This window comes from Cryptomeria japonica, chromosome 7, assembly GCF_030272615.1.
Source record: "Cryptomeria japonica chromosome 7, Sugi_1.0, whole genome shotgun sequence".
In the NCBI taxonomy this organism is placed as follows: Eukaryota; Viridiplantae; Streptophyta; class Pinopsida; order Cupressales; family Cupressaceae; genus Cryptomeria; species Cryptomeria japonica.
In genome coordinates this window covers 116,931,590-116,956,605 of record NC_081411.1, presented here as the reverse complement: position 1 = coordinate 116,956,605, position 25,016 = coordinate 116,931,590, and the positions used below count along the sequence as shown (strand labels likewise).

The following is a 25,016-nucleotide window of genomic DNA, read 5'->3' as shown; positions in this document are numbered from 1 at the left end:
CAAAAACTTCTTATTATGATACTTTTCGTCCTTGACTATCTTGGTTTCCAAAACTTAAGAGTACAATCATACATTAACTTTAGGAATCTGAAGTAAAAAAAAAAATGAAAGCATTGAGCCTCTAAAGCAACAATGCCCAATCTTTGAGCAAGAAGTTAATTTGAGATAGTAATGCTTTTTCATCCTCTTGGTGGTTAGCCAAACTCTACTTTGCGCTCCCCTAAATTTTATCTGTAAAATCTAGGAGGGAAAACGTTGACAACTCCCATACATTCTATCCATGAAATCATAAAGTGAATCTAATACATATATGATACTTAGTATTCCCGTATGTCAAAAAAAATGTACTGTATATTTCACCCATTACAATAATTATATCTCCATTTACAAAATAATTTCAATTGACACAATAAGATGTGAAAATTAGAAAAAAGAAAAAGAAAAAGTAGTAGTTTCAATGATTAAAAAATGTGCCAACAACATTGAGTGGCTATATCACTATATTCCTCTAGACTAGCTACAAAATTAGTATAATAAAAATGTTGCATACCTTGGACTTTTAAAAATTTCAAATTTTCACTCAAATTATAAATTTAAACTTAAAAAGTGGAGGTCTATTTACAATTTTATATTATTTTATGTTGCTCATTCCTCTAAACCATAAATAGCATTGTACCCTTCCTCTCTTTTTTATTTTTTTTATTTTTAAGATAGTAAAAGTTGTCACTATGAATAGTGTCCATAAAAAAAGATCTTTAGTAAATCTCTCCATATTATCAAGTTAATCGATTATGATTGTTAAATGTCAATTAAAAATGAAAGCACAAGAATTTTTGTCAGCAACAAGGGTTTTACTATGAAGTGATCTTTTATGAGTTCTTGGTGTGAGAACATCATTTTAAATAAGTGCATGGAATTAATCAAGTTGAAACAACACAACACAATCCCCAATGGTACATAAATTCATCCTAATTCTAATATTCTAGTTGTGGTTGTGGTACCATAATTTGATCCCTTTGTATACAATGCCTACCAATATATATGTTGGATCTTTGTCATTTCACTTTGATTTTTTAATTTTCTCTTTAACTTTAAATTATTTAACAATGTAATTTTTCTTAGGTTTTTGCAAGTCATCATATACCTTATCTCTATTTTCTAATTGAATTACTATCGTATGTTTTACCACCAAAGGCCATTAATCGGTTTGACCCACTCTAGTGCCACTACTTTAAGAGTCAAACAATAAGTTGGTATATTTGATGATCAAATCTGACACATATCAAAGAACAAGACCTCAAATCGAAGCATTGATCTTCATAGCCACCACACCAATCTCTTGACTATCCTATTGAAAAATAATACTCATAGGAAAACAAATAAGTCCAAAAAGTTTTGAAATGCAAATCATTAAGAATACATAAAAATGCACAAGAAACCATTAATATACTAATTTTCAAAATTTATTTTGAATGCACACACATCTTCTAATTGCTTCAAAAACTTGTACATGAGGAGTTCCAACCTTCATATATAGGAATATAGGTTGATCATAATTTATCTACTAGTAACACTACAAAAATTCAAGCCAAAAATCCCATAAAAGTTATTTATTAAAATTGGGTGCTTTAACCCCTTTCCAACAACTACTTAATTTTTAAGCTTTTTTCCTATTAAGCTTTAGGCAACAATAAATTAAAACTATCTCCTCCAAATAAGTTGTTGTTAACTATGCAATCGTAACTACAAGAAAGAAATTTTAAATTTGGAACAAACAAATATAAATCAACTCCTCACACTCGCAACCAACTCCATTTGGGCATCTGCAACATTTTCTCTACAAACTTGTATGTTTATCTTGTTAAATCCCCACCTTCAAGTCTCTCTTATTTCTCCTCTTTCTAGACATTGTATATTTTCCCTCTAGAATAACAAATTTAATTTCCTCTCCTTTCCATTCTAAGTGTTGAACTTACCTAGGTAAAACTTCTTCAATGTGATAGGCAAGATTCCTCCTATCATAATCCCAAAATTGTCAATTTTTAATCAACTCCACTTTCTACACTCCTAGACGCCTTTGGTTGTCTAAGGCTCAAGATAACATTGTTTTTGAATTTTAGATCGATTTCAAGAGGCATTAAATGCCCCACTTATTCTTGGGTGTTGATTTTTTCCAACCCAAAATGGTGTAAATGAATTTGAAAATATATCTTTAAATAATGCTATTTGAAATTCTCAAATTCTCATTTAACATTTTGATGTGCTAGAGGAGTATGAAGAGTGAAAGAAATCTCACCTAAAAGACAAAAATAAAAAAAACAACAAGAAAGAAGAATGAAAGAAAACAACAAATTTTTTGTTGTGTAGGATTGTTCGTGCACCTAGATCCTCCTATATCAGACACCTTGGGTAAGAAGAAATGTTTCATGAGTGAGGCTCGTGAACATTTGAAATCTTATGCATGTTTTTTATCTACTCGTTTTCCTCATCCTTTTGATTTTTCTTCCACATCCCACATTGAACTTATACACCTCCACTTCCATTCATCTTTCCCTTTTTCCTCTTCTTCATGGGATTCATCCCACCATAATTCAACCACCTCCACTCAAATGTGCTAAACACATCACAAGACTGGGGGGGAAGGGGTGTATCAATCTGGACCTCAAAACACTTTGCTTCTAATTGATTACACTTGAAACCACAATTAACTTATCACTGCAATTATGAAACATGAAAGCACAAAGCAGAACACACACATGAACACTAGATTTACGTGAAAAATCCTAAACGGGGAAAAACCATGGTGAGAATCACACGCACAATATGAATAACTAATTACAATTTTTAGGCTCAAGGACAAGGAGATCACTACCCCTGAATGGACTTAAAAGACTAAGGCACACAGCCTTAAGGAAAGATACAAATGTGCACAAACTACCAAAGGAACACACCTTCTTTTGGCAGGTGCAAAGGATCAGATGAAGTAAAATGATTAAGATCTCCTAATCATAAAATTGTCCTTGAATAACTATGCCAAGCGACCAATGTCATGGCAAACACATCTAACTTCAAACTCCATCTCAATGCTCTTCACAACTAGCTTTCACACTTTTGCTATACCAAATATGTTTTGGCATCATTCAAATCCACTTCACATCAATTCACATACATCCCGTACACAACTCATACATCTACACTCATATATATACAAGATAATTCATTGATACCCTAAACTAGGTCGACCATAGACAAAATATACAAAATTACATAAATTTAGCCACTCGAACCTATAACATTCATTCTGATCCACTCTAAGAGATAGAGGAGATCCAAACACATCACAACATATCCTTCCCAAATATTTTCAATGAACCACACACACTAACACATTCTCCAAGGTCGACACCGAATGAAATGTATAGATAAACAATGTAGCATGCCAACGAGTCAACCCAAAAACCATCTTCCCATACACAAAACTTGATGTTGATCTACACACACCATAGTGAGACCCATATCAATATCCACACACAACCACCAAAGCATATCCTAACCAAAAAGGCATGATCCAGATAGGATACATTGCCACAATCAATCAAAAAGAAAACTAGCAGACAACATAGAACTCAAAACACTATAAATTCACTTGTTGGTTAAATTGTCACCAGAAAATTGAACTGGAACACTGCACAAACTAAATAAACATTTCCTCAAAGTTGCAACACTTGAATACACAAATCAACAAACCACCAAGCATTCTTTAAACCAATTATGATTGACCACCACTATAAAAACAATAACTATCTCCACCATCTTAGCAACAAAGGACCTATAAACTCGATAGTACAACATACACAGATAATGAAAATTATATCTAGAATTGCACCCCGTAATCTTCACATATTGAAGGAATGCATATCATTCTTCCCTTGAGACTTAAAAACACTCTCCTACATAAATATTGTTTCTTGCATATTGGAAATTCTACTACACCAACCTTTTGGAAATACCCAAACCTTACTCAATATTACTACTAGACCACACAACAACATTAGAACATACATCTCTAGACCTCCTGCAACAAATAATGACATCATTGACAACACAAGATAGGTTGACATTCAATGACAACATAACACAACAACTCAAGTTTCCAACATTCTCCCCCTTTGTCATTGATGGCAACACTAGTGTACCACCAACAACAAAGAAAAATGTACTCACAATTGATCTATCTCCCATTCTATATCTCTCCCCCTTTTACATCAAGGACAAAGGGCACTATCATAAACTCTCCCCCCCTTTGAATTCAAGAACAATAGACACAAACTTGAATAACTCAAGTCCTTCTACTGAAACTCTTTTCTACTATAGATCGTAACCTTACTTTGATTCTCTCTTACTCTTTTGGGAATAACATAAATAATTGCAATACTCCCCTAATAAGGATACCATGCTTTTGTAACCATTTTTTTGCAATTAGAAAACCTCAACCTTAACTCCTCACCCGAGAGCATCAACCGCATCAAAATAGGAAGCAAGATCAGATCTCTGAAAGCTCCCACTGGATAGATGCACCATTACTTATACTTCTACATTTCTCTCTTGTCCTATCTCTTGTCCATATCCATATAGATTTCCAGACCACAATCTTCATTTATATCCTCGTTAGCTTACTTCTTCTGACTAATCCGCACAAACAAAATTCACTTCCGGGCCTACTCTAGCACAAATGCTTCAAAGAGCACAGGTATATTGAAACCACCTCCTCTATCATTTTAATTGCTTCTTCATCTATTTGTTTGATCAATCCTTTGTAATCTTTTAGATCCTCACCTATGATGAGGTTGACTCTTTCCTTCAATCTAGAAAGTATATTAAGATCACAAACTATCTATGTCCTTTCTAAGCAACATACATCTTTTACTAACTATTTAAGCCTTAAGCCAAAAATTGCTATATTGTTCCACAAGACATCACATTGCAGATCTATAATCATCTAAAAGCACCTTCAAAACATTTGTCCTACAAATTAATAAACATACCCTTTGTATAACAAAGGAAATAAGCATGGTATATAGAGGCAAACAAAAATATTAAACTTCTTTCTCCAAGAACTCTGGTCTATATTCATTATTCAAAGCTTAATAATTACATCTCTAGGAAAAGACTGGCTTCTATGATTCCAACTATCCCTTTTAATCATCAACAAACTCCTAAATAAAATCCTTAACAGAATAACTAGACTCCTAAATTAATTCCTACAAAGACTACTAAGCAATATTAGTCTAAAACATAATAATCATTTCTTAAATCAACTCTTACGAAGACTACTAAGAAACAACGATAAAGAAATAGTTGCATCATTCAAACCATCTTTTAGAATTTTGAACCTCCTAGTTCAAAGCCTATTTACATGAACACTCTTCAACAATTAAAACAATAATAATCTTAACCACCTAACTATTACACTCTTTTGGCAATGCAGGATTGCCTTTTGTTTGAGGTTGCTAACCATTTTGCCAACTCAAAAAACCAAGCCATGACATTCCCTTCCACCAGATTAAATATCTTTTCAAATCATCACATTTTTTCTTTTTTCTCTTCCAACCACTTGTTGAAATAGAGATCATCGTCCTTTGCTAGTTGGTCTTCTTCCTCTTTTCCCAACTCTTTCAAGGCTTAGGAATTCTCCTCCATTGAAAATCATCATTGTTTTTTACACCATTTATATCACTTACACATAAATCATATAAGGCAAAAATCAAGTTAAGGGAATACAAATCTCCCAAAAGTGTTTTCTTCTTTTTTCAATAATGCCATTAGGCGTACTTTCCTTTACATACTTTGTGAGATGGCCTTCATTTCTTAGCTCAATGTGATGTTTTTCACAATAATCCATTTTGACATTGTCCTTTATACCATTATTATTCATATATTTACTCTCTCCCTCAATTATCCTTGTCCTCTCCCTAGGGAAGTGATGACCTTCTAATCCTTTTTCATCACTAATGGGATCCTCTAAACATTCTTCTAGTTGTTTTTGACAAGTTGTGTACTCTAAAAATATCAAATCTTCATCACGTATGGGGCTTCCAAAGATCCCCATCTCTATTGTAATTTCCTCTCCAACGTGGATTGCTTCCATTTTTGCAACAATTTTGGCATCCTCTTTGTGATAGGTTGCTTTCCTTCTCATTACAACCTTTCAATTCTTCTCTTTCTGCATTGTAATCTTCAATGCCTTCTTCTTCTCCGATGTAATAAAATTGAAAAACTCTATCTCACTCATCCTCTTTATCATCATCCCATTCATCTATCTATGCTCTTTGTTACTCTTGAATACCTCATTCAAAGGTCTTTTATACATTAATATTTTTGCCAAGTCTTCAAGGGTTTCTATCTTTAACTATTCTAGTAGTTCCACTCCTTGTCTAATCCATGACTCAATGGATATCCTCTTTGAGAATGGTGCTTGCCCACAAGGTGAACAGTTTTCCTCGCCATTCTTTTTCACCTTTTCACTCTTTAACACTTTTGTTGTAGATTTATTTTTTTTGCCTTTGTTTATTGCATGTTTCATTTCCATCCAATACCCATCATAACTCCGCCAACTCATATTCTAAATTTCACAACCTTATTTTTTGCTCCTTTGTTAGCTTTTGCATTTGTCTTTGCCTTATATATTCTTCCACTCTAGTTATTCTCCTTCTTACATTTTGGAATATAGCTCCATATTTGGATCCACAACCATATCCACCACATTAAAATAGAGTTGCAACTCTCTTCTCCTCTCCCCTTTTGAATAGATAATCTATCTACTAGAAATGAACATTTTATTACTATTCTTCATCCCTTCACAAAGATTAACACAAACTTGGAATACAAATTGGATCTTCTTCATATATGTAGAACTATCCATGTCACAACTCCTAGCAATAGTCAACATAGTCACTATTACAAAGTAGATTTAAATCATGCCCCTATAAGAAATTTGAACAAAGAGATTGACTATAAACTACTAAGATGGTTGCAAATTTAAATCTTGTCAGGGTAGAGGACCCACCTATGTATGCAACTATAATGCATCTCAAAAAATGACAACGACTATTCCCCTCTGCTGGTCAGACGAGTCACCAAATATTTTGCATTGCTTAACAACCAATGGTCTCTATCATGTGGATTCCATTTGCAACTAGATGTAGGGAGAAACAGGTCTATGTAGCAAAATAGAAAATATAAATTATAAAGATTACAAGACACTCTTCTTGTGATTGATTGTCATGATAAAAGTAGTGTACCCAAGCTCAAGCTTCATCATATGAAAAGAAGAAAAAGAGCTCACATAAAAATCTACTTACACAAGTTTCTTTGAACTTATTATAGATTTTCCATCATGTTCTAGTCCCTAATTATTTATCTACACTGTAAACTCTCCTCAATAGAATACATGTACTACACAAAGTTGTTCACACTCCTCTTTCACAGTCAATGCACAAAGTTGTTCACATTCCTCTTTTATGGTCAATCTTTTAGCACTCTATATATGAGTATGAGGGGAATAAAGGGACGATTTCACAAGAAATGAAGAAACATAGCAACAAACTCTACTATGTAGCACAAAGGCTCACAGGAACAAGAGCAAATTGCTTTGATCAACCAAAATGATGTAGACGATTCCTTAGATCCTGCAATCAAATAAACACGCTCTTTGTATAACATAGGAAATAAGCACAACATACACAAACAAACAAAATATTAGACTTCATAATCCTCAAAACTCTTCTTTGTATTCATTACACAAAAATTGAGAATTACACCTCTTAAAAACTAACTCCTACGATTCCACGTACACCTTTTATTTCATCAACGACCCTTACATTACCTTCTTAATAGAGACACTAAACTCCTAAATTAACTCCTACGAAGACTACAAAGCAACAATAGTGTTGAACAAAAAAATCAACTGCTACTTGGTGAAGTTGGTTAGCAATCGGCCTCTTGAATCTTAGGAATAGTTTGCATCAACTACAAATGCCAAAGATTATAAAAGTCAACAACTATTTGCAAAACAAAATAAACTACATAGGGTTTTTATATACATGGATCGTTTAACTCCCTTGAACAAAAGAAAAAAATTAAGATGTATACTTTTCACCATTACAATTATCTATATCATGAATTTTGATCATAGAAAATTCAAATCGAATAATTTTTTAATTATTTTTAAAAACTTAAAAAAATAAAAATATACTAATTCGAAGAATGGGGTAGTTTGATAAAAGAAATCTTGCTCCAAAATGAGAAAAAAGATAAGTGCTAAGGGGAACCGAACCAAAAAAGGGAAGCTCAAACATTAAGGATAGGAATAGAATGAGCTCAAAAGGATTTTTACCATCATCTTGTCTGAAATGCGTGCTAATAAACCCTAAACCTAGATGATGAAGAAAGCTCTGATCAAATGTCCTTAAATCCCTCTGGTCGCCGCAAGTTGCAGCTACAAAAATCTCGTTCTTCTCTGCTCGTATCTTCCAATAAATATAATGGTAGTTTTGTGGTCTAAGTGCTTTCTTTGTTCAATGAGATGTTTTTCAAGCCTCTCTTCAACATTTTCACTGCAATCTTTAAGATTTCTACAGTTCGCTCCACTTTCATCGTCATCTTCATTTCCTTCTACACCCTCCCTCAATGTCGTTTCAGATTTTTTAACAAAAGAATGTGGGTTTTCCTCTTCTCAAGTGACAAGAGTCATGAGAAGAAGACCAGATCTATTGAGGAACAAATCTGATCACACTGCTAGAGAAGCCATTCATCTGTTGAAGGATTCCGGATTTACTGACAACCAGCTTAAGAACACCATTGTTAACGACCCATCCATTATTTTGCTCACTGTGGATGGGCAGTTGAAGCCCAAGATGGAAGTCCTGAAAAATTTGGGCTTGACTCCTGGGATTATATCTCACACCCCGAGATTGCTTAGCTTTAGCTTAGAAAACACGCTAGGTCCTAGAATAGCCCATCTTAGAAACGTATTTGGCTCAAATGTCCATTTGTGCCAGGCTCTCAAAACAGTACCTGAGCTTTTGACGAATGATTTCGAGAAGAAGGTGAAACCTAAAATGGAGTACGTGAAGAATAATATAGGCATTTTGGAAGGTTCCACAACATTTTTGCGAGTCCTCAATGCAGTTCTTGGCCATAGTTTTGAAACCTTGGATAAGAAGATTAAGCATATGGCGAGCCTTGGTCTGGCAGAGGAGGAAATTCTTCCAATTATTAAGAGTAACCCTAGAGTATTGCGTATTTCAACGAAGAAAGTAAAGGAAAACATGGATTTCTTGATACACACTGCAGGTCTCATGCCCAGCATTGTTGCTTCAAGTCCTATACTATTGAATTACAGCGTAGAGAAAAGGCTCAAACCCCGCTATGAACTCTTCAAATATCTGAGGACAAAGCAACAATCCAAGCGTCTACCCAATCTGGCTTCTTTTTTAAAATTAAGTGAGAAAGACTTCCTTAAAAAATTTGGCCAATACGATACTGAAATCAAGTCTAACGATCATACAATCTCCTAAAGCACGCATTTTGGAGCAGTGATGGAATTTCAAAATTCTTCAAGGATTGGACTGGTGTTAAAGGGCCGGGGACTTGTCTAGGCCAAGGTAATGTTATAACTTATCCTTATCTTCTGACTTTTGCTACTGGACCACTTTGATGAACTCTTTCTTCCAACTACTGCTAATTATCAAAATGTAAAAAGGACTCTCTTATGTATCTATAAGGCTTTTGTAAGTTTCCTCATTTTGATGACCACTGAATGTTATATATCTGTAAGGCTTTTTTCTTGCTTTCTGTGTCAGTTATGGACAGGATCTAGACTGATGTCAATATGTTGTCTTATGTTTTTTCCAAGTATGGCTTCTATGTTTCATTCTAGACATTGGACATTCATTATGTCACTTTGCAATGCTATTTAGAGACTCCTCTAGACATATTCGAAACCCTGATGCCACAAGTTTTATTTGTACCCTGTCAAAATAATATCATGTGTAAGGCATTTTATTCAGTCTTTTAATGTCATTATAAAGAAAATAAACTAAACTATAATCGGTTCATTAGATCAAATAATGAAATTTAGGCATTAAGGGATTCAAGGCTCTGTAGGTTATTCTTTTCCATATGAGCTATGGACATATTTTAAATGGTTGAAGGATAAGGTATAATATTTACTTTTATAATTTCATTTTAAAACTGGTTCATGTTTGGATCGCTAGATTAAATCATAATGAACAATCATTAGATTAATTGAATTCCCACAGTTTTCCTTCCAGTCTACAATTAAAATTTAAGATGTCCACTTACAGAATTAGTTAACAATTGCTTTCCTCTACATTGCTTGAACTTGAACAATAAGAGTGATATTCAGAGCAACCTATTTTCTTGAAGCCCAGTTGTATTCATACAAAGTCAAGCCACATTACAGACCTAATAGGTTACTGCGCTTAAGATGTTTCTTCAAAAAATTTCTTCTTATGATTGATTTGTCATTGTGATAACCATAATCTGCTTAAGTCGTGGTATAAACTTTAACCTGGTTAATCATTGGGTTTCTAAGTCAATCTTAGATACTTCTCCTTATGTATGTTATACTTTTTCCTTGCTTGCAGTTTTACTTTTCCAAATCCATTGCAACGATACCTTAGTTAACTTGGCTTAGGTCAATCTCTTACTCATTAAATGATTAATATCGTTCGGACTGAGATTTCTGAAGATGTTTCAGTTTGATAGATTAACTTTTGTTCTTTAATTAGCTTTAATTACTAAGGCTAGGCTAGTTTCGTGCTTTAGCCTGCATAATTTGGAAATAGCTTGTTAGAGCTTCTGAGACTTGCACAGTGGTTGGTGCATTTGATGTGCCAGTAATTTATGTTCTTTCTATCCTCAAAATTGCTAGTCTGATTTCTGCATGCAAGCAAAGAAGCTCTATGTAACTCTCTGTTTTTTTCGAAATTCACAATCCTTTGACTTAGGTCATTTCAAACACCATTTATTCCATATTCTTCAATTGAGATATTAATTGTCAAACTGGAAGGATGTGGTCTTCAGATAAAGACGGATTTAGATTCTTGAAATTGTATTCAGTAGTTCCTCTTTTTGAAGCATTTGTGTGGAAACAGAGTATTCTTTCAGCAATCTGGTAAATAAAAGTGAGTAGAACAGAGCCATTTCTGGATAAATTCTTCTACCTTTCGGAAGATATGATTTGAATTCAAATTCCAGGTGATTTAGAATAAAAATATTGCTCAGAATGCTCTTGACTCTAATGGAATCGAATTACAAACCAAGCACTCTATTTTTTCTTATGAATTATTTGTGGAAATTCTACATGCTTACTCATGTTACTCATGAAAAAGCTGTGTAGAAGTTGATTCTACCACAAGTGGGAAGCAATCAGCAAAAACACTCTATGCCATGGATTTGCTGCTTAGGCAGAAGATGTGGTTATAGGATCTTTGGGTTGTCAGATGAATTCATTGATGGATCATCAAAGATGGTTGCATCAACCAAAAACGTTATGGTTCAAATACCAAAATAACTGAAGAGATTATGCCTCCTAAGGCCAAGGTTACAGGGAAGAACATCACTAAGTAGCCCAAGACCTACATAGAGACAGTATGGTATAAAGGAAACCTCATCATCATGAATCATCAGAGAAAGAAGAGGTGGAGGAAATTCCTCTAAAGAGAAATAAAAGGGTGAGGACAGCACAAACATCTTCCCCTCAACAACAAGAACAATTTCAATGTAATTTATGTTCTTTTTACCCTAAAAAATGCTAGTCTAATTCCTGCATACAAGCAAAGAAGCCCCATATAACTCCCTCTTTTGTGCGAAATTCACAATCTTCTTACCTGAGTCATTTCATGCACCATAGATTCCATATTCTTCAACTGAGATATTATTTGTCAAACTGGAAGAATGTGGTCTTTAGGTAAAGACATTTAGATTCTTGAAATTATATTCACTAGCTCGCTTTTTTGAAGGATTTTTGTGAAAACAAAAGTGTTCTGTCAACAATCTGGTAAATAAAAGTGAATAGAATAGAGCCATTTCTGGATTAATCTTTCAACCTTCTGGAAGATATGATTTGATTGCAGATTCCTAGTGATTTAGAATAAAAATATTGCTCAGAATGCTCGACTCTGAAAGATACCAAGTTCTGAAAGACGCTTAAACACTCGCACAGATTTAAGGAATTTGAAACAGCTTTCTGAAAACAGATTTATTTCAATTATATTGCCACAATGTATGGAGCCTCTTCATACAGAAAAATGATTACTGTTTATATTTAACATGAAAATAGATGAGTCGGTGTTACATGGCATACACAAATGAGGTAACCGTCTCCGTTACTCATTCTTGATGGATCTTATGTCAACTGGTGAGAGTGATCCTGATATTGAATTCTTATTGGCAGGTGTCGCAAGACACACTGTCAATAAGGCATCCGTTACTATCCCTGCCTGAGTTCTGCTCGCGGCTGACAGAACTCACAATAGTCCAAACAAGCACATGTTGGAGTAGACAAACTTTTCATCTTCACTAGCTCGGTTTCCAAAACTTTAGATTACAATCAAACATTAGCCTCTAAAGCAATATGCCCAATCTTTGAGCAAGATGTAATGTCCCCACTTTGAACTAGAATACAGTAGTAAATAATAATAATAAAATTCAATTTCAAAAGAATAAAAATATAAATATAAAAGAATATGATTAAAATTTGATTGAGTTATTGAATGGTCAAAAGACATGGAATGAAAAAGTTGTGACTCACTCAAACATGAGATATAATAATTTGGGAATCAAAAGTGTAGATCTGATTTAAATAAGAAGTGGAGATCTGATTGTGAAAGGTTCTGTCCCTTTCAAAGGACAGACATTCTTTTAAAGAGTGCTTATGGTGAAAAGGTGTGTCTCTTGCCAAAGGGCATACATGATGAAAAGGTGTGACCTCTCCATCTCATTGAGATATATAAAGGAAAGGAATAAAAAAGCCTCCAGTGGCATCACATCATCAATCAAATCAGATCAGAACTCTTATTAAGTTACAGGGAATAACATCCTTGTTCTTGGTGGTATGCATGGGGATGTGCTGGATAATATTCTTATGCAAAATTTAGTAGTAATATTAATAATAATAATATAGACTGCAATATGTATGACAATCATACTTAATTTCATATATATACATAATAATTGAAAGACAAGCCAATGCGCTCTTTTGGGATTAAGAATGAAAAAGGATTACGAATTATGACTGAAGTAATGTCAACATTACATTGAATTGTGGACAAATTTAATGATCTACTATGAATTAATGTAATATACTAGTTAGCAATGTATGTTTACCTTTGGGAATTGATAGCCTATAAATAGGGGACATTACAAATGGTATCGGAATTATGCCAAGAGACATATTAGGCTCATTTAAGTTGATGTGCATTTAGCTGTCAACCAATTTGTCAATTTGTCAATTTGTACATTTCCAAAACAAAGTAAATTAAAAAAAATTGCAAAATTGCTTGCATTGTTAGAAATCTACCCTTTTGTGATAAAGTAGAAAAAAACAATCTACAATAAAAATGGCAAGGGAAACAATCACCTACATATCTCCATTGAACACATGCAACACCAACTATTCCCTTTTAGGTCAGTGGTGGCCTGCAAACAAAATCTCATCTCCATTTTGTTTCATCTCCAAAGCACATGAACTTTCAGCCAGCTAGAGCAGGCAAGATCTATATGATTGAATTTGGTTTCTAAATATTCTGCAAATCTATATGATTGAATTTGGTTTCTAAATATCCTGCAAGATCTATATGATTGAATTTGGTTTCTAAATATTCTACATGACCAGTAAAATTGTTTTTTAATAAATCTAGATATAGATATAAATTTCATAAATTTATTATTAAACTCTACAAGTGCTCCATTTTTTATAAAATCATACATTTCATCTTTAGGTTTAAAATTTTGTGTGTATATCAAACTTTAATGATAGCTTAATTCTATTTTGTTGTCTTAGATTTGGATTTTTTTCTTACTTTTGCTTTCTTTAATCGATTCACTTTTTTATTTAAGAAAGAATCAAAAGTAAAGAGAAACCACGACTTTTGCATTTCATACATGCATAATAACTGTTTTGGTAGGTTTTTGCATTATTCTCATGATGATACTTGATATTGTTTTATATAGATAGGAACCAACCATGGTTCTCATTCTCTTTGGTGCAATCAAAACTTATATCGAGTGATCTTCTATACTGAAAGGGTGTTTCAAAGTTATGATTGTAGGATGACTTACCATGTTTGGGGTAGAATTTGTTTGTAGATAATTACAAACATGTGAGCTAAGCCATCCATCTTCTTATGTACCTTCATATTCATGTTCAAGTCTGCAATGGCTATGGTTATTTGCTATCACAGTTTTCTATTTTTGTATTTGAAGGGCTTTTTAAATTAAAAAAAACTTCTAAAATGTTTGTAACTTATACAATGAATGTATTGATTTTTGATGAATGTTTAATAAATTGTTAGTGATAATTATATATTTGTTATCTTCTTACAATTTTTAATGTAAATCTATTTTATATTTGTTATCTTATTATTTTTAATGGAAATAAAAGATTACAAAGTTTTTTTGAAATTATATAATTACATCATAATAAATATTGATTTATTAAATATTTTATAATGTAAATAATAGATTTAACTCAATTTTACTCGTTGAAAAATTAGAATATAGTTTCATTTTAGAATATTGCATGCATAAAAGTTAAAAATAAAATAGAAAGTTTCTTTATGTAGATTTTAGTCTTTTAGCTTATATAAAATTATAATTAAAGTGATTGTTAAAAAGGAGATAGTAAAAAGTTGTTTTTAAATCTAAATTTAAAAATATAATTTATCTTTTTTCAAGGTGTTTTTTAATTTAGATTTTAGTTTTTTAACTTATTTTAAAATTATAATTAGTACTTATTTATTTATTATTAAATCAAAATTATAACTATCATATTTTTAACTATTTAAAAATAGATAATATTATTTTATGAATTTTAAGAATTAAAATTTACTTTAATTATATAATAATATTTACATTTTGAAAATATCGTAGTGATTTCTTTGTTTATTTAATATATGATTATTTACTCAAATAATCAAAACATTATTGTTCATTTTATGTATAGATTTTAGTTCTTAATTTATTTTAATTTTAGAACGGTTCAATTATTTTAAAATTAATAAAATAAAACTAAATGAACCTTATGAAAATCAATATCAAACACTAATACTAAACCAAATTAAATGTCAACTATAAAACTAACTAACTTGTAAACCAAATTGAACCCTAACACTAAATCAAAACAAATTTTAAGTCTAACAAACCCAAGTGGAACCTAATCCTAAATAATCCAAATCATAAATCAAACGCTAACTCTAAAACTAAACCAAATATTAGAAACCTAACCTTAATTTAAAATTTAATCCTAACCCTAAACAAAATTCAACCTAATTTTAATAGTAAACAAAATTGTATCCTAACCCTATAAAAAATTGAAACCCTAACCCTAATTGTAAACAGAATTTTACCCTAACCCTAACTCTAACCCTTATCAAATCAAATTTAACACTAGCAGAAAACCAATTTGAATCTTAGCCCTATACCAAATTGTACCCCAATCCTAAATTTAAACCAAATGCAACACTAACCCTCACCATACTTAGCCAAATTATATCTTAAACCAAATTCAAACTTAACCTTGTACCAAATTTCCCCTAAACCCTATCAAATCAAACCTTAACTCTAAACAAATGTAACTCTAACCCAAACATTAAATAAAATTGAATGTTGACAATAAACCTAATCAAACCTTAAGTTGAATTGAATCATAAACCTATATTGAAGTCAACCCTAATCCTATGTTAAATTTAACCCAAATATTGAACAAAATTATAATCCCAATCCTAACACTAAACCAAATTAAACCCTAACACTAAACTAAACTAAAGCCTAACCCTAAACAAAATGAACATAGATCCTAAACTAAATCAAACTATAACCATATCTCACAAAATTCAACCCCAACCCTATCTCTTATTGAACTTGTACTATAACCCTATTTAATCACTTCTAATTGAAATGAGATTACTAATAACTTTCTATAGAGCTAATTAATTTTTTTTAAAAGAATAATTATTTTTTTCATTGAGTACACATTAATAAGTTATTCATTAGACTATTCAATTAATGCTAATTGCTTTAAAAATAGATTATTAACTAATTTTGTTGAACTTTAAAATTACACTTTCTAATCAAATTGGGACATGCATAGAGATATTATCTTTAATTTTAGATAATTTGATAAAATACAATTTCAATCCAATTTGAAATTTTAAGTTTGATGGCTATCTTCAATAACTTTCTATAAATGAAAATGCTTTTTCTTTAAAACAAAATAAATTAATGCTAATTAGGGTTAGAGTTAAGATCAAAGGTTGGATTTTAATTAAGGTTACCTTGTTAGTATTAGGGTTAATAATATTAGTGTTATATTTAACCTATTAGAATTAGAATATATAGAGAGTTTAAATTAGAATTAGGGTTAGCGTTAAGGTTAGGATAGATAAAACTAGAGTTGTGGCATCAATCATGATGTTATATCCCCAATCCTAACACTAATTCCAACCCTCATTATTTTAAAGTCTTGCATCTGTTGGGTTGGGATTAGAGTTTGAGTTAAATTAGGGTTATGGTTTATGTTAGAGATAGGGTTTGATTAGGGGTTTTGATTAAGGTTATGGTTAGTGTTGAGTTAGTGTTAGGGTTCTAAGATAAATCTTGAGGTTAAGGTCAAGATTGTGGTTGGGATTTAATTAGGGTTAGGGTCATAGTTTATTAGGGATAGGATTAAGATTCTAGGAGAAAGCTTAGGTCAAGGTCAAGTTTAGGCTTGGGGTTGATGTGATGGTTCATTTAGAGGTAAGGTTAAAGTTAGGTTTCAATTAGGGTTATGGTTAGCAATACATTTGTTAAACTTGTTATAATCAATGCCTTTCATCGTTAGGTTAGGGTTAGGGTTAGTGTTAAAGTTATAAAATAAATTTTGGTATCAAGGTTACGATTAGCATTAAGGTTGCGCTAGGGTTGAGGTTCAAGTTCAATTAAGATTAAAACTAGAATATGGATTGCCATTACAATTAGGGTTAATGTTAGGGTTAAGGTTAGGTTACAATAGGATTAAATGGGATTAGATATCAATTAGGATTATAGAAGAAATATTTGACTTAGGGTTAGGGTTATATTACAAATAATAGCATTAGGGTTAATATTAGATTAGGGTTACCGTTAAGGTTAGGATTCAATAAAGATTAAGGTTAATGTTAGATTAGGATTCAATAAGGGATATTTTATTTATGATAAGGTTTGAATTAGGGTTATGGTTGGAGTTTAATTTAGGCTATAGCTAAAATTAGAGTTAGGGTTAAATTGGGGTTAGTATTAATTTCATGCTAGGGTTTAAACAATGTTAGCATTAGGGTTAAATTAGGGTTAGATTCAATGTTAGACTAGGGTTAAAGTTAGGGTTAGAATAAGAATTAGAAATAGGATTTCAATTATGGTTAAATTAGGATGAGGTTTCAATGGGTTAGGGCTAAGATTAAGGTTAGTGTTCAACTTGAATTGTGGTTGAATAAGTGTTAAAGTTAGGATTAACATTCAATTAAGGTTATCGAGATAATTTATTTATGATTGGGGTTTAATTAGTGTTAGAGTTAGGGATAAGATTCAATTAAGTTAGGATTTAGTTAGGGTTAGGGTAAAATTATGGTTAGGGTTCAGAAAGAGTTGATGTTATAGTTCGATTACAGTTAATGTTAGAAATGGAATTAGAAATAAGAGCTTCAATTATGGTTAGGATTCAATCAATGTTTTAAGAGAAATCTTCAAGCTAGGGTTAGGGCTCAAATAGGGTTAGGATTAAGTTTTAATTATGATTATAGTTTGAATACTATTAGGGTTAATATTAGGGTAGTAAGACTAGAGTTAGGGTTAATGTTATATTAGGGTTCATTAAGAGTTAGGGCTAGGGCTCAATTAGGGTAGGGTAAAATTATGATTATAAGAAAAATATGAGTTGGGGATAATATATGGTTAGGGTTAATATATGGTTAGGGTTAATATAGGGTTAGAGTCTAGATTCAATTGTTAGGGTTAGATTTAATATTAGATAAGGGTTAAGGTTAGGGTTATAATTAGAATTGGATATATGATTAGGGTTAGGTTTCAATATATATCACATATATTAAATCTAATATTTATATATAAGTAGATCATAGTAAATCAAATGTTAAATATTTATATTTTGAATTTTTATTCAAGTAGGCTAAGTGATTTATTAAACTACTTAATGTCAATCTTAATACTCTAAACTCTTTACTATTATTTATGAATGCTAAATATTTTTAGATTTGATCTCTCTTGACGTACTTTACTTGGATTTTTAAAAATACAGGTATGCTAGTAATACATGTATTTGTGTGTATGCTTTGTGTTTTTATGTGTATTCTCCATATTTGGTTCATGCTTGGTATGTTTCTAGCATATTTATTGCATGTGTGTTTCCAAAGCCATCTCATATTGGGAATCATTTTGAACATTCCATGATCATTGCTTGAGGACAAGCAATCTTGAGTGGGGCGGACTGTAATATCCCCACTTTGAAATAGAATTTAATAGTAAATAATAATAAAATTCAAATTCAAAAGAACAAAAATAAAATATAAATATAAATATAAATATAAATATAAATATAAGATAATCTAATTAAATATAAGTAAAATTTAATTAAGTTAATGAATGGTTAGACATGGAATGAAAAGTTGTGACTCCCTCAAACATGAGATATAATAATTTGGGAATTAGAATTGTAGACCTGATTTAAATAAGAAGTGCAGATATGATTGTGAAAGGTTGTGTCCCTTTCAAAGAGCGGAAATAATGAAGAGTTGCACTCTTTTAAAGGGTGCTTATGGTGAAAAGGGTGTGTCTCTTGCCAAATGGCATACATGATGAAAAGGTGTAACCTCTCCCTCACATTGAGAGATATAAAGGAAAAAAATAAAAAGCCTCCAGTGACATCATCATTGATCAGATTAGATCAGAACTCTTATTAAGTTATAAGTAGTAACATCCTTGTTCTTGGTGGTATGCATGGGGATGTGCTTAATGAATGATTCCTGATAATATTTTTATGCAAAATTTAGTAGTAATATTAATATAGACTACAATATGTATGACATACATACTTAATTTCATATATATACATAATAATTTAAAGACAAATATATTCACAGTCTAAGTACTTAATCAATTCTAATTTTATTCCCCAAGGGGGATAGGTGTTGTTAGGGAGAGGTAGAGTAAATCCACTCCAAGATGAAAGAGCCACAAAGATGAAAGGACTAATATTCTTGATGTCTGGGTTGAATTAAGGAGGTGTTGTCATAGCGCCCTAGACAAGACAATGCCCTCTTCTAGGATTAAGAATGAGAAGGGATTGGGAATTAGGGCTAGAGTAGTGACAACATTAAGTTGAATTATGGGCAACTTTAATGATCTACTCTGAATTAATGCAATATGCTAGGTAGTAATGTGTGTTTCCCTTTGGGAATTGACAACCACGGTTCAAATAACCGAAAGACAATTGAGAGGAGGGGGGGGGGGGGTGAATCAGTTGTCACAAATTACTAGAACTATTAGCAATTAAAAATTTAATACCGAAACCCAAAATATTAATACCGGAATAGCAGTTAAACCAATTAAACATAAACATTAATCACAAAATAAATACCATCCACATGACACCAAGATTTATACGTGGAAAACCCGATAAAGGTTTAAACCATGGTGGGAAGCCTACCCATAGTCAAATAATACTTCTGCAGTAAGTATGTGAATTACAATTGAGGGGCCTATACTTGTAGGAAGGCCAACAACCTAGAGTGCACTGCTCATCACAAAAGGAGTCTCGACGACTACATAAAAATCCAGACTATAATCCGGAGAAGTGTTGAACTGTAAAAGATAGCATCGCCTATGCCTGAGTATGGTTTTGGTTAATCTCAATACCAAAGTACTAAATCCTCTTACATAAACCCAATTCAATCTCCAATGATAGACCAAATCCTCTGCCTGAATGATATTACATTATTTATACATTACATCCCTTTTCCATAACCATACATGATCTACAATGAGATCTTACATCCATATATATAAACCCATGACCATAAACAATTAGGTCGTCCACCAGATAATAAACCAATTACATAATTACAAACCATGTCGGCCTTAGACCAAACAAATAATATCCAACACATAAGACATCCCAAAAACACATCGAGAGGTCCAATCCAAACGTTACATTAAAGCTGGTCCATATCCTAGATCAACCGGGACCTATTATAGGTCCACACACTACAACAATGATCTCCATCTGCCAAGTCTCAAACATGATCACCATCAGCATCCTGAAACTCCACCAGAAGTTGCACCAACACCACTTATGCAATTGATCAAAGATCTTCATCAAAAGCTCTACCGGTGAAACCCTCGCCGGAACTAGAAACCAAGATTCTAAGCAAACATGATAGCATTCGATCACCAGACCAAACCAACTTACTGAATATGAGCAAGGTATCATGATTAAGCCAATTCCATAACCAAATCATATCGGAGCCTACCGAATCATGTCGGATCCAAATCAACCAGAAACAACTCAACCTACCAGGACTAGAAGGGTGTCAGTAAAGCATCCAAACAATGACAAAACATCAATGCAACACATAATCAATTCCACCAAATGGCCAACAATCTCCCCCTTTGGCATTGATGACAACACTAGATGTGAAAAAACATCTAAGTACCTAGAAATGCCAAACAAGTCTCCCCCAATGGAAGACATCCAACAATCTCCCACATACAACTCTGAAATAAAGACCTAACTCCCCCTGTGAATAATATCTCTATAAAGCCCTGAATCTCTCCCTTTTCTTTTTCTTTTTCCTTTTTCACATCAATATCAATCCCCCTTTGACATCAATGCCAGAAATCTAACAAAAATATCAAAGCAAAAACATAAACCACTAAATCACAAAGCTGACTACTCCCCCTGAGTAGTAGCATCCCCACATCAGTGTCGGAATGAATAGTATCTCTGATAATGCATACCAAACATGTCAAACCGCATCAATCAAGTCTCTACCGGAGGGGAAGAAACTCCCAATCTGTCTCTCAGGTACTCAAACGATTCCTTAGGCAAAGGTTTAGTGAAAAATTCTGCAATTTGCTCTTTAGTGTTCACATAAACCAATCTGAATTCATTTTCTTCCACCTTTTCTTTCAAAAATTTATACTTGATAGATATGTGCTTTGTCTTAGAATGAAATACCGGATTCTTTGATATATCAATAGCAGCAAAGTTATCACAATGAATAGCTATCGGTGCATCACAATCTACCTTTATATCATTCAACATTTGCTTCATCCATAAAACTTGTGTACAATTAGTAGCAGAAACAACATGTTGAACTTCAGTAGTAGATAAAGAAGTACATGACTGTTTCTTGTTGATCCATGAAACCAACTTCTTTCCAAGAAAGAAAGCTCTGTCGGAAGTACTTTTCCGGTCATCAACATCTCCAACCCAATCAGCATCTGTATATGCACATAAAGTAAAGTCATCATCCTTATGGTACCACAAACCATATTCTGATGTACCTTGCAGGTATCTAAAAATCCTTTTCACCACAATCTCATGATTTTCTCTAGGATCACTCTAAAATATTGAAACAATACAACAACATTCATAATGTTGGGCCTAATCCGAGTCAAATAAAGAAGACCTCCAATCATAGATTTGTATCTTGTATGTCACAACCCTCTTTTATCATCTTTGGATTAAAATACAAACTCTATTATATTTCTTTTGGCCAAACTATTGAATGAATATTATAAAGGAATAAAAATAATAAATCACACACACACATGGAAAATATACTTTTTTTTCTTAATTGTTTATTTAAATTTCCTCACCCAAATAATGGCACATGTTTTAGGAAGAATAAGAAGCTTCTAGAGGCTTCTCCACCACCTTGCATGTAACTCCTCCCACTAAGTCTAATCAATTTGCATGAAGGCCAAATTGGGAGAGAATCTCTATTTTTCAATTAAAAAAATTAGGTAGTGGAATTTGGAGATTTTTCTTATAAAAGATGTACAAGTTTTCAAAAAAAAGGAGTTGGTAATTCCACAAAGATTTTCTTCAAGTAAATTCTTCTTTTGTAGTCATATTTCATTTTTCAGCTAAGATTTTTGTTTTGGAGGACTTCTTTCAAGTTGAAGGATCAAGGGAGATTCATAGGGGATTCTACACCATTTTCAAGCATCCAAGTTCTTCCCATTTAATTTTTCATGCATCTCATCTTTGCTGCAAATCATATTAGATTAATTAGATCCATTAGTTTCAAATTTTTGATAAGAAGTAGATTAATTTGTTAAGAAATTAGAAATCATTTGTTTAAAATTTTGTTGATAAGAATTAGTTTCATTTGTTCATTTAGATCCATTAGTTTCAATTTTTTTAAAACTTAGATCCATATATTTCAAATTCTTGATAGGAATTTGTTTAAAATCTCTTATTAAGTTTTAGATTGATTCTTGGTGAAGAACTAAATCAGAACCATCTTTATTTCCTTTCTCTAGAATCACCTCTCTGGTTATTGTTTATCTGAATCTCATCCTTTAAAGAGATTTCACTGTGATTATTTCCTCTGTGTCTGGTTTGAGATTTTACTGCGATTATTCTCCCTGTAATATTTAAATCTGTATGATTATTCTTTCTATTTCTGTGAATAAATCTCTGTGGGGAAACAACATATAAGTATATCTCTGTAAGTTTTAGATTGAAAATCAGTTTACATCAAACCATAGAATAGAAAATAGAACTACATACTTTACGCCTTGATCCCGTGCCGAAGCGGGTATGTAGGCAGTCTTGGGACGGAGTTGTCCCTCGTACTCAGGCATTTGTGGGTGGGGTCTAGGCTTGGTTGAGTAAGAATCCTAATTGAAAGATAAGATAATTAAATTGAAAAAGAAATTCAATGCATACCTAGGAGGAATCTCGTATGGATTCGCTTGACTTCCCGAGGCTTTAAGCCAAATTCTGAGGCAGAATTCAAGCTTGTATTATTTTAATTACTCCTAAGGATGGCGATCTCGGTGCACTTTTGTTAGAAGAGTGTAGTACTTAGTGAGTGGCTCAGGACCCGAATGGTCCTGATGAGTCTAAGTCTCTAGCCAGAGCATCTCCTATCCCGTTTGGATAGATGCCTACCCTGTATGGGTAGATGCCTATCCCGTTTGGATAGATGCCTACCCCGTATGGGTAGATGCCTATCCCGTATTGGATAGATGGAATCTTATGTCCCGTATGGACAACTGCCTAACCCGTATGGTTAGATGCTCATCCCGGATGGATGAATGCCTAATCCTAAATGGATGGATGCCCAGAGTATGCAATTGAATAAAACATAATGATTACATTAAACAAAAAAAAAGAGAATACTCAATTTTTGTTGTAACAATTATGGTGGGTTATTACATTGTAGGATTTACCAGTGTAGAAACATCTTTTCTTGTCAATTTCTCACTTGTAACCATAGGAGTACTTACCGGTTTAGAATCTCCTATACCAAATTTCTTCAATAATTCCTTAGCATACTTAGTTTGACAGATAAAAATACCTTTGTCAGTCTGAGTAATTTGCAAACCTAAGAAGAATTTCATCTCTCCAATCATAGACATCTCAAATTCTTTCTCCATATTCTTAAAAAAATTTATGCATAACTTATCTTCACCTCCAAAAATAATGTCATCAACAAATACTTCAATAATCAATATATCATAATCAGTGATCTTATAATATAAATTATTGTCAGCATTGCCCTTTGTAAAACCAAGCTTCAAAAGATATTTATCCAACCTTGCATACCAAGCTTTGGGTGCTTGTTTCAATCCATATAAAGCTTTCCTTAACCTGCAAACCATATTTGTATCATCTGATAGTGAAAAACCATCAAGTTGCTCAATATATCATCATTCAAAAATGCACATTTAACATCCATCTGATAAATCTTGTAGTTTTAATAAGCAACATAAGCAAAAAATAATCTTACAGCTTCAATCCTAGCTATAGGTGCAAAAGTCTCTCCATAATCAATTCCTTCCTTCTGAGAATATCCTTTACAAACCAATCTAGCCTTGTTTATTATAACTTGACCGTCCTCATTCAATTTATTTTTAAAAACCCATTTAGTTTCAATAACATTTTTATTTTTAGGTGGGGGAACCAAAGTCCATGTGTTATTTTTCTCAATCAGATCTAATTATTCTTCAATAGCTTTCAACCAATATTCATCTTTACATGCCTCAATTACCAATACCAGTTCAACTTGTGAAATTAAACATACCTCATTAGTTGTCAGTCTTCTTCTTGTCATCACTCCATTGCTCTTATCCCCAATGATCTGATCTTCTGATTGATTCAATCTCACATACCTAGGAGTCCTCTGACTCTCTGTTCCTCTTCCTTGTTCTTCACTTACTGTAGAATTCTCTAATACTGCCGGAGTAATTGGTTCAACATTATGTTCTGGTAAAGGTGCTACCAGTTTAGATATAATTATTTCCACTATCGGTTCCTTCTCATAAACTCTGATTTAACTTATGTTCAGCTCATCTACTTTGACATTAGCACTCTCCACAATTCTCTGCAATCTCTTGTTATAACATCTATATGCTTTGCTTTCATTAGAATAACCAAGAAATATCATCACATCTAGGATCAAATTTGCCAATGATATCATCTCTCCTAATATAACATTTACTAC

General features: G+C 32.5%; 1 protein-coding gene across 1 annotated transcript; it reads left to right on the top strand.

The window, feature by feature from the left end:
• Nucleotides 1-8,312: 8,312 nt before the first annotated feature.
• LOC131040604 (transcription termination factor MTERF2, chloroplastic) lies at nucleotides 8,313-14,607 on the top strand. Its single transcript, XM_057973559.2, has 2 exons — nucleotides 8,313-9,665; nucleotides 14,260-14,607. Exon 1 carries the CDS (start codon nucleotides 8,544-8,546, stop codon nucleotides 9,576-9,578), a length of 1,035 nt encoding a protein of 344 aa, XP_057829542.2. The 5' UTR covers nucleotides 8,313-8,543; the 3' UTR covers nucleotides 9,579-9,665; nucleotides 14,260-14,607.
• Nucleotides 14,608-25,016: the final 10,409 nt, after the last annotated feature.

Coding starts and splice junctions, on each gene's coding strand:
- LOC131040604 (XM_057973559.2), top strand. CDS start 8,544: ATGGTAGTTTTGTGGTCTAAGTGCTTTCTTTGTTCAATGAGATGTTTT.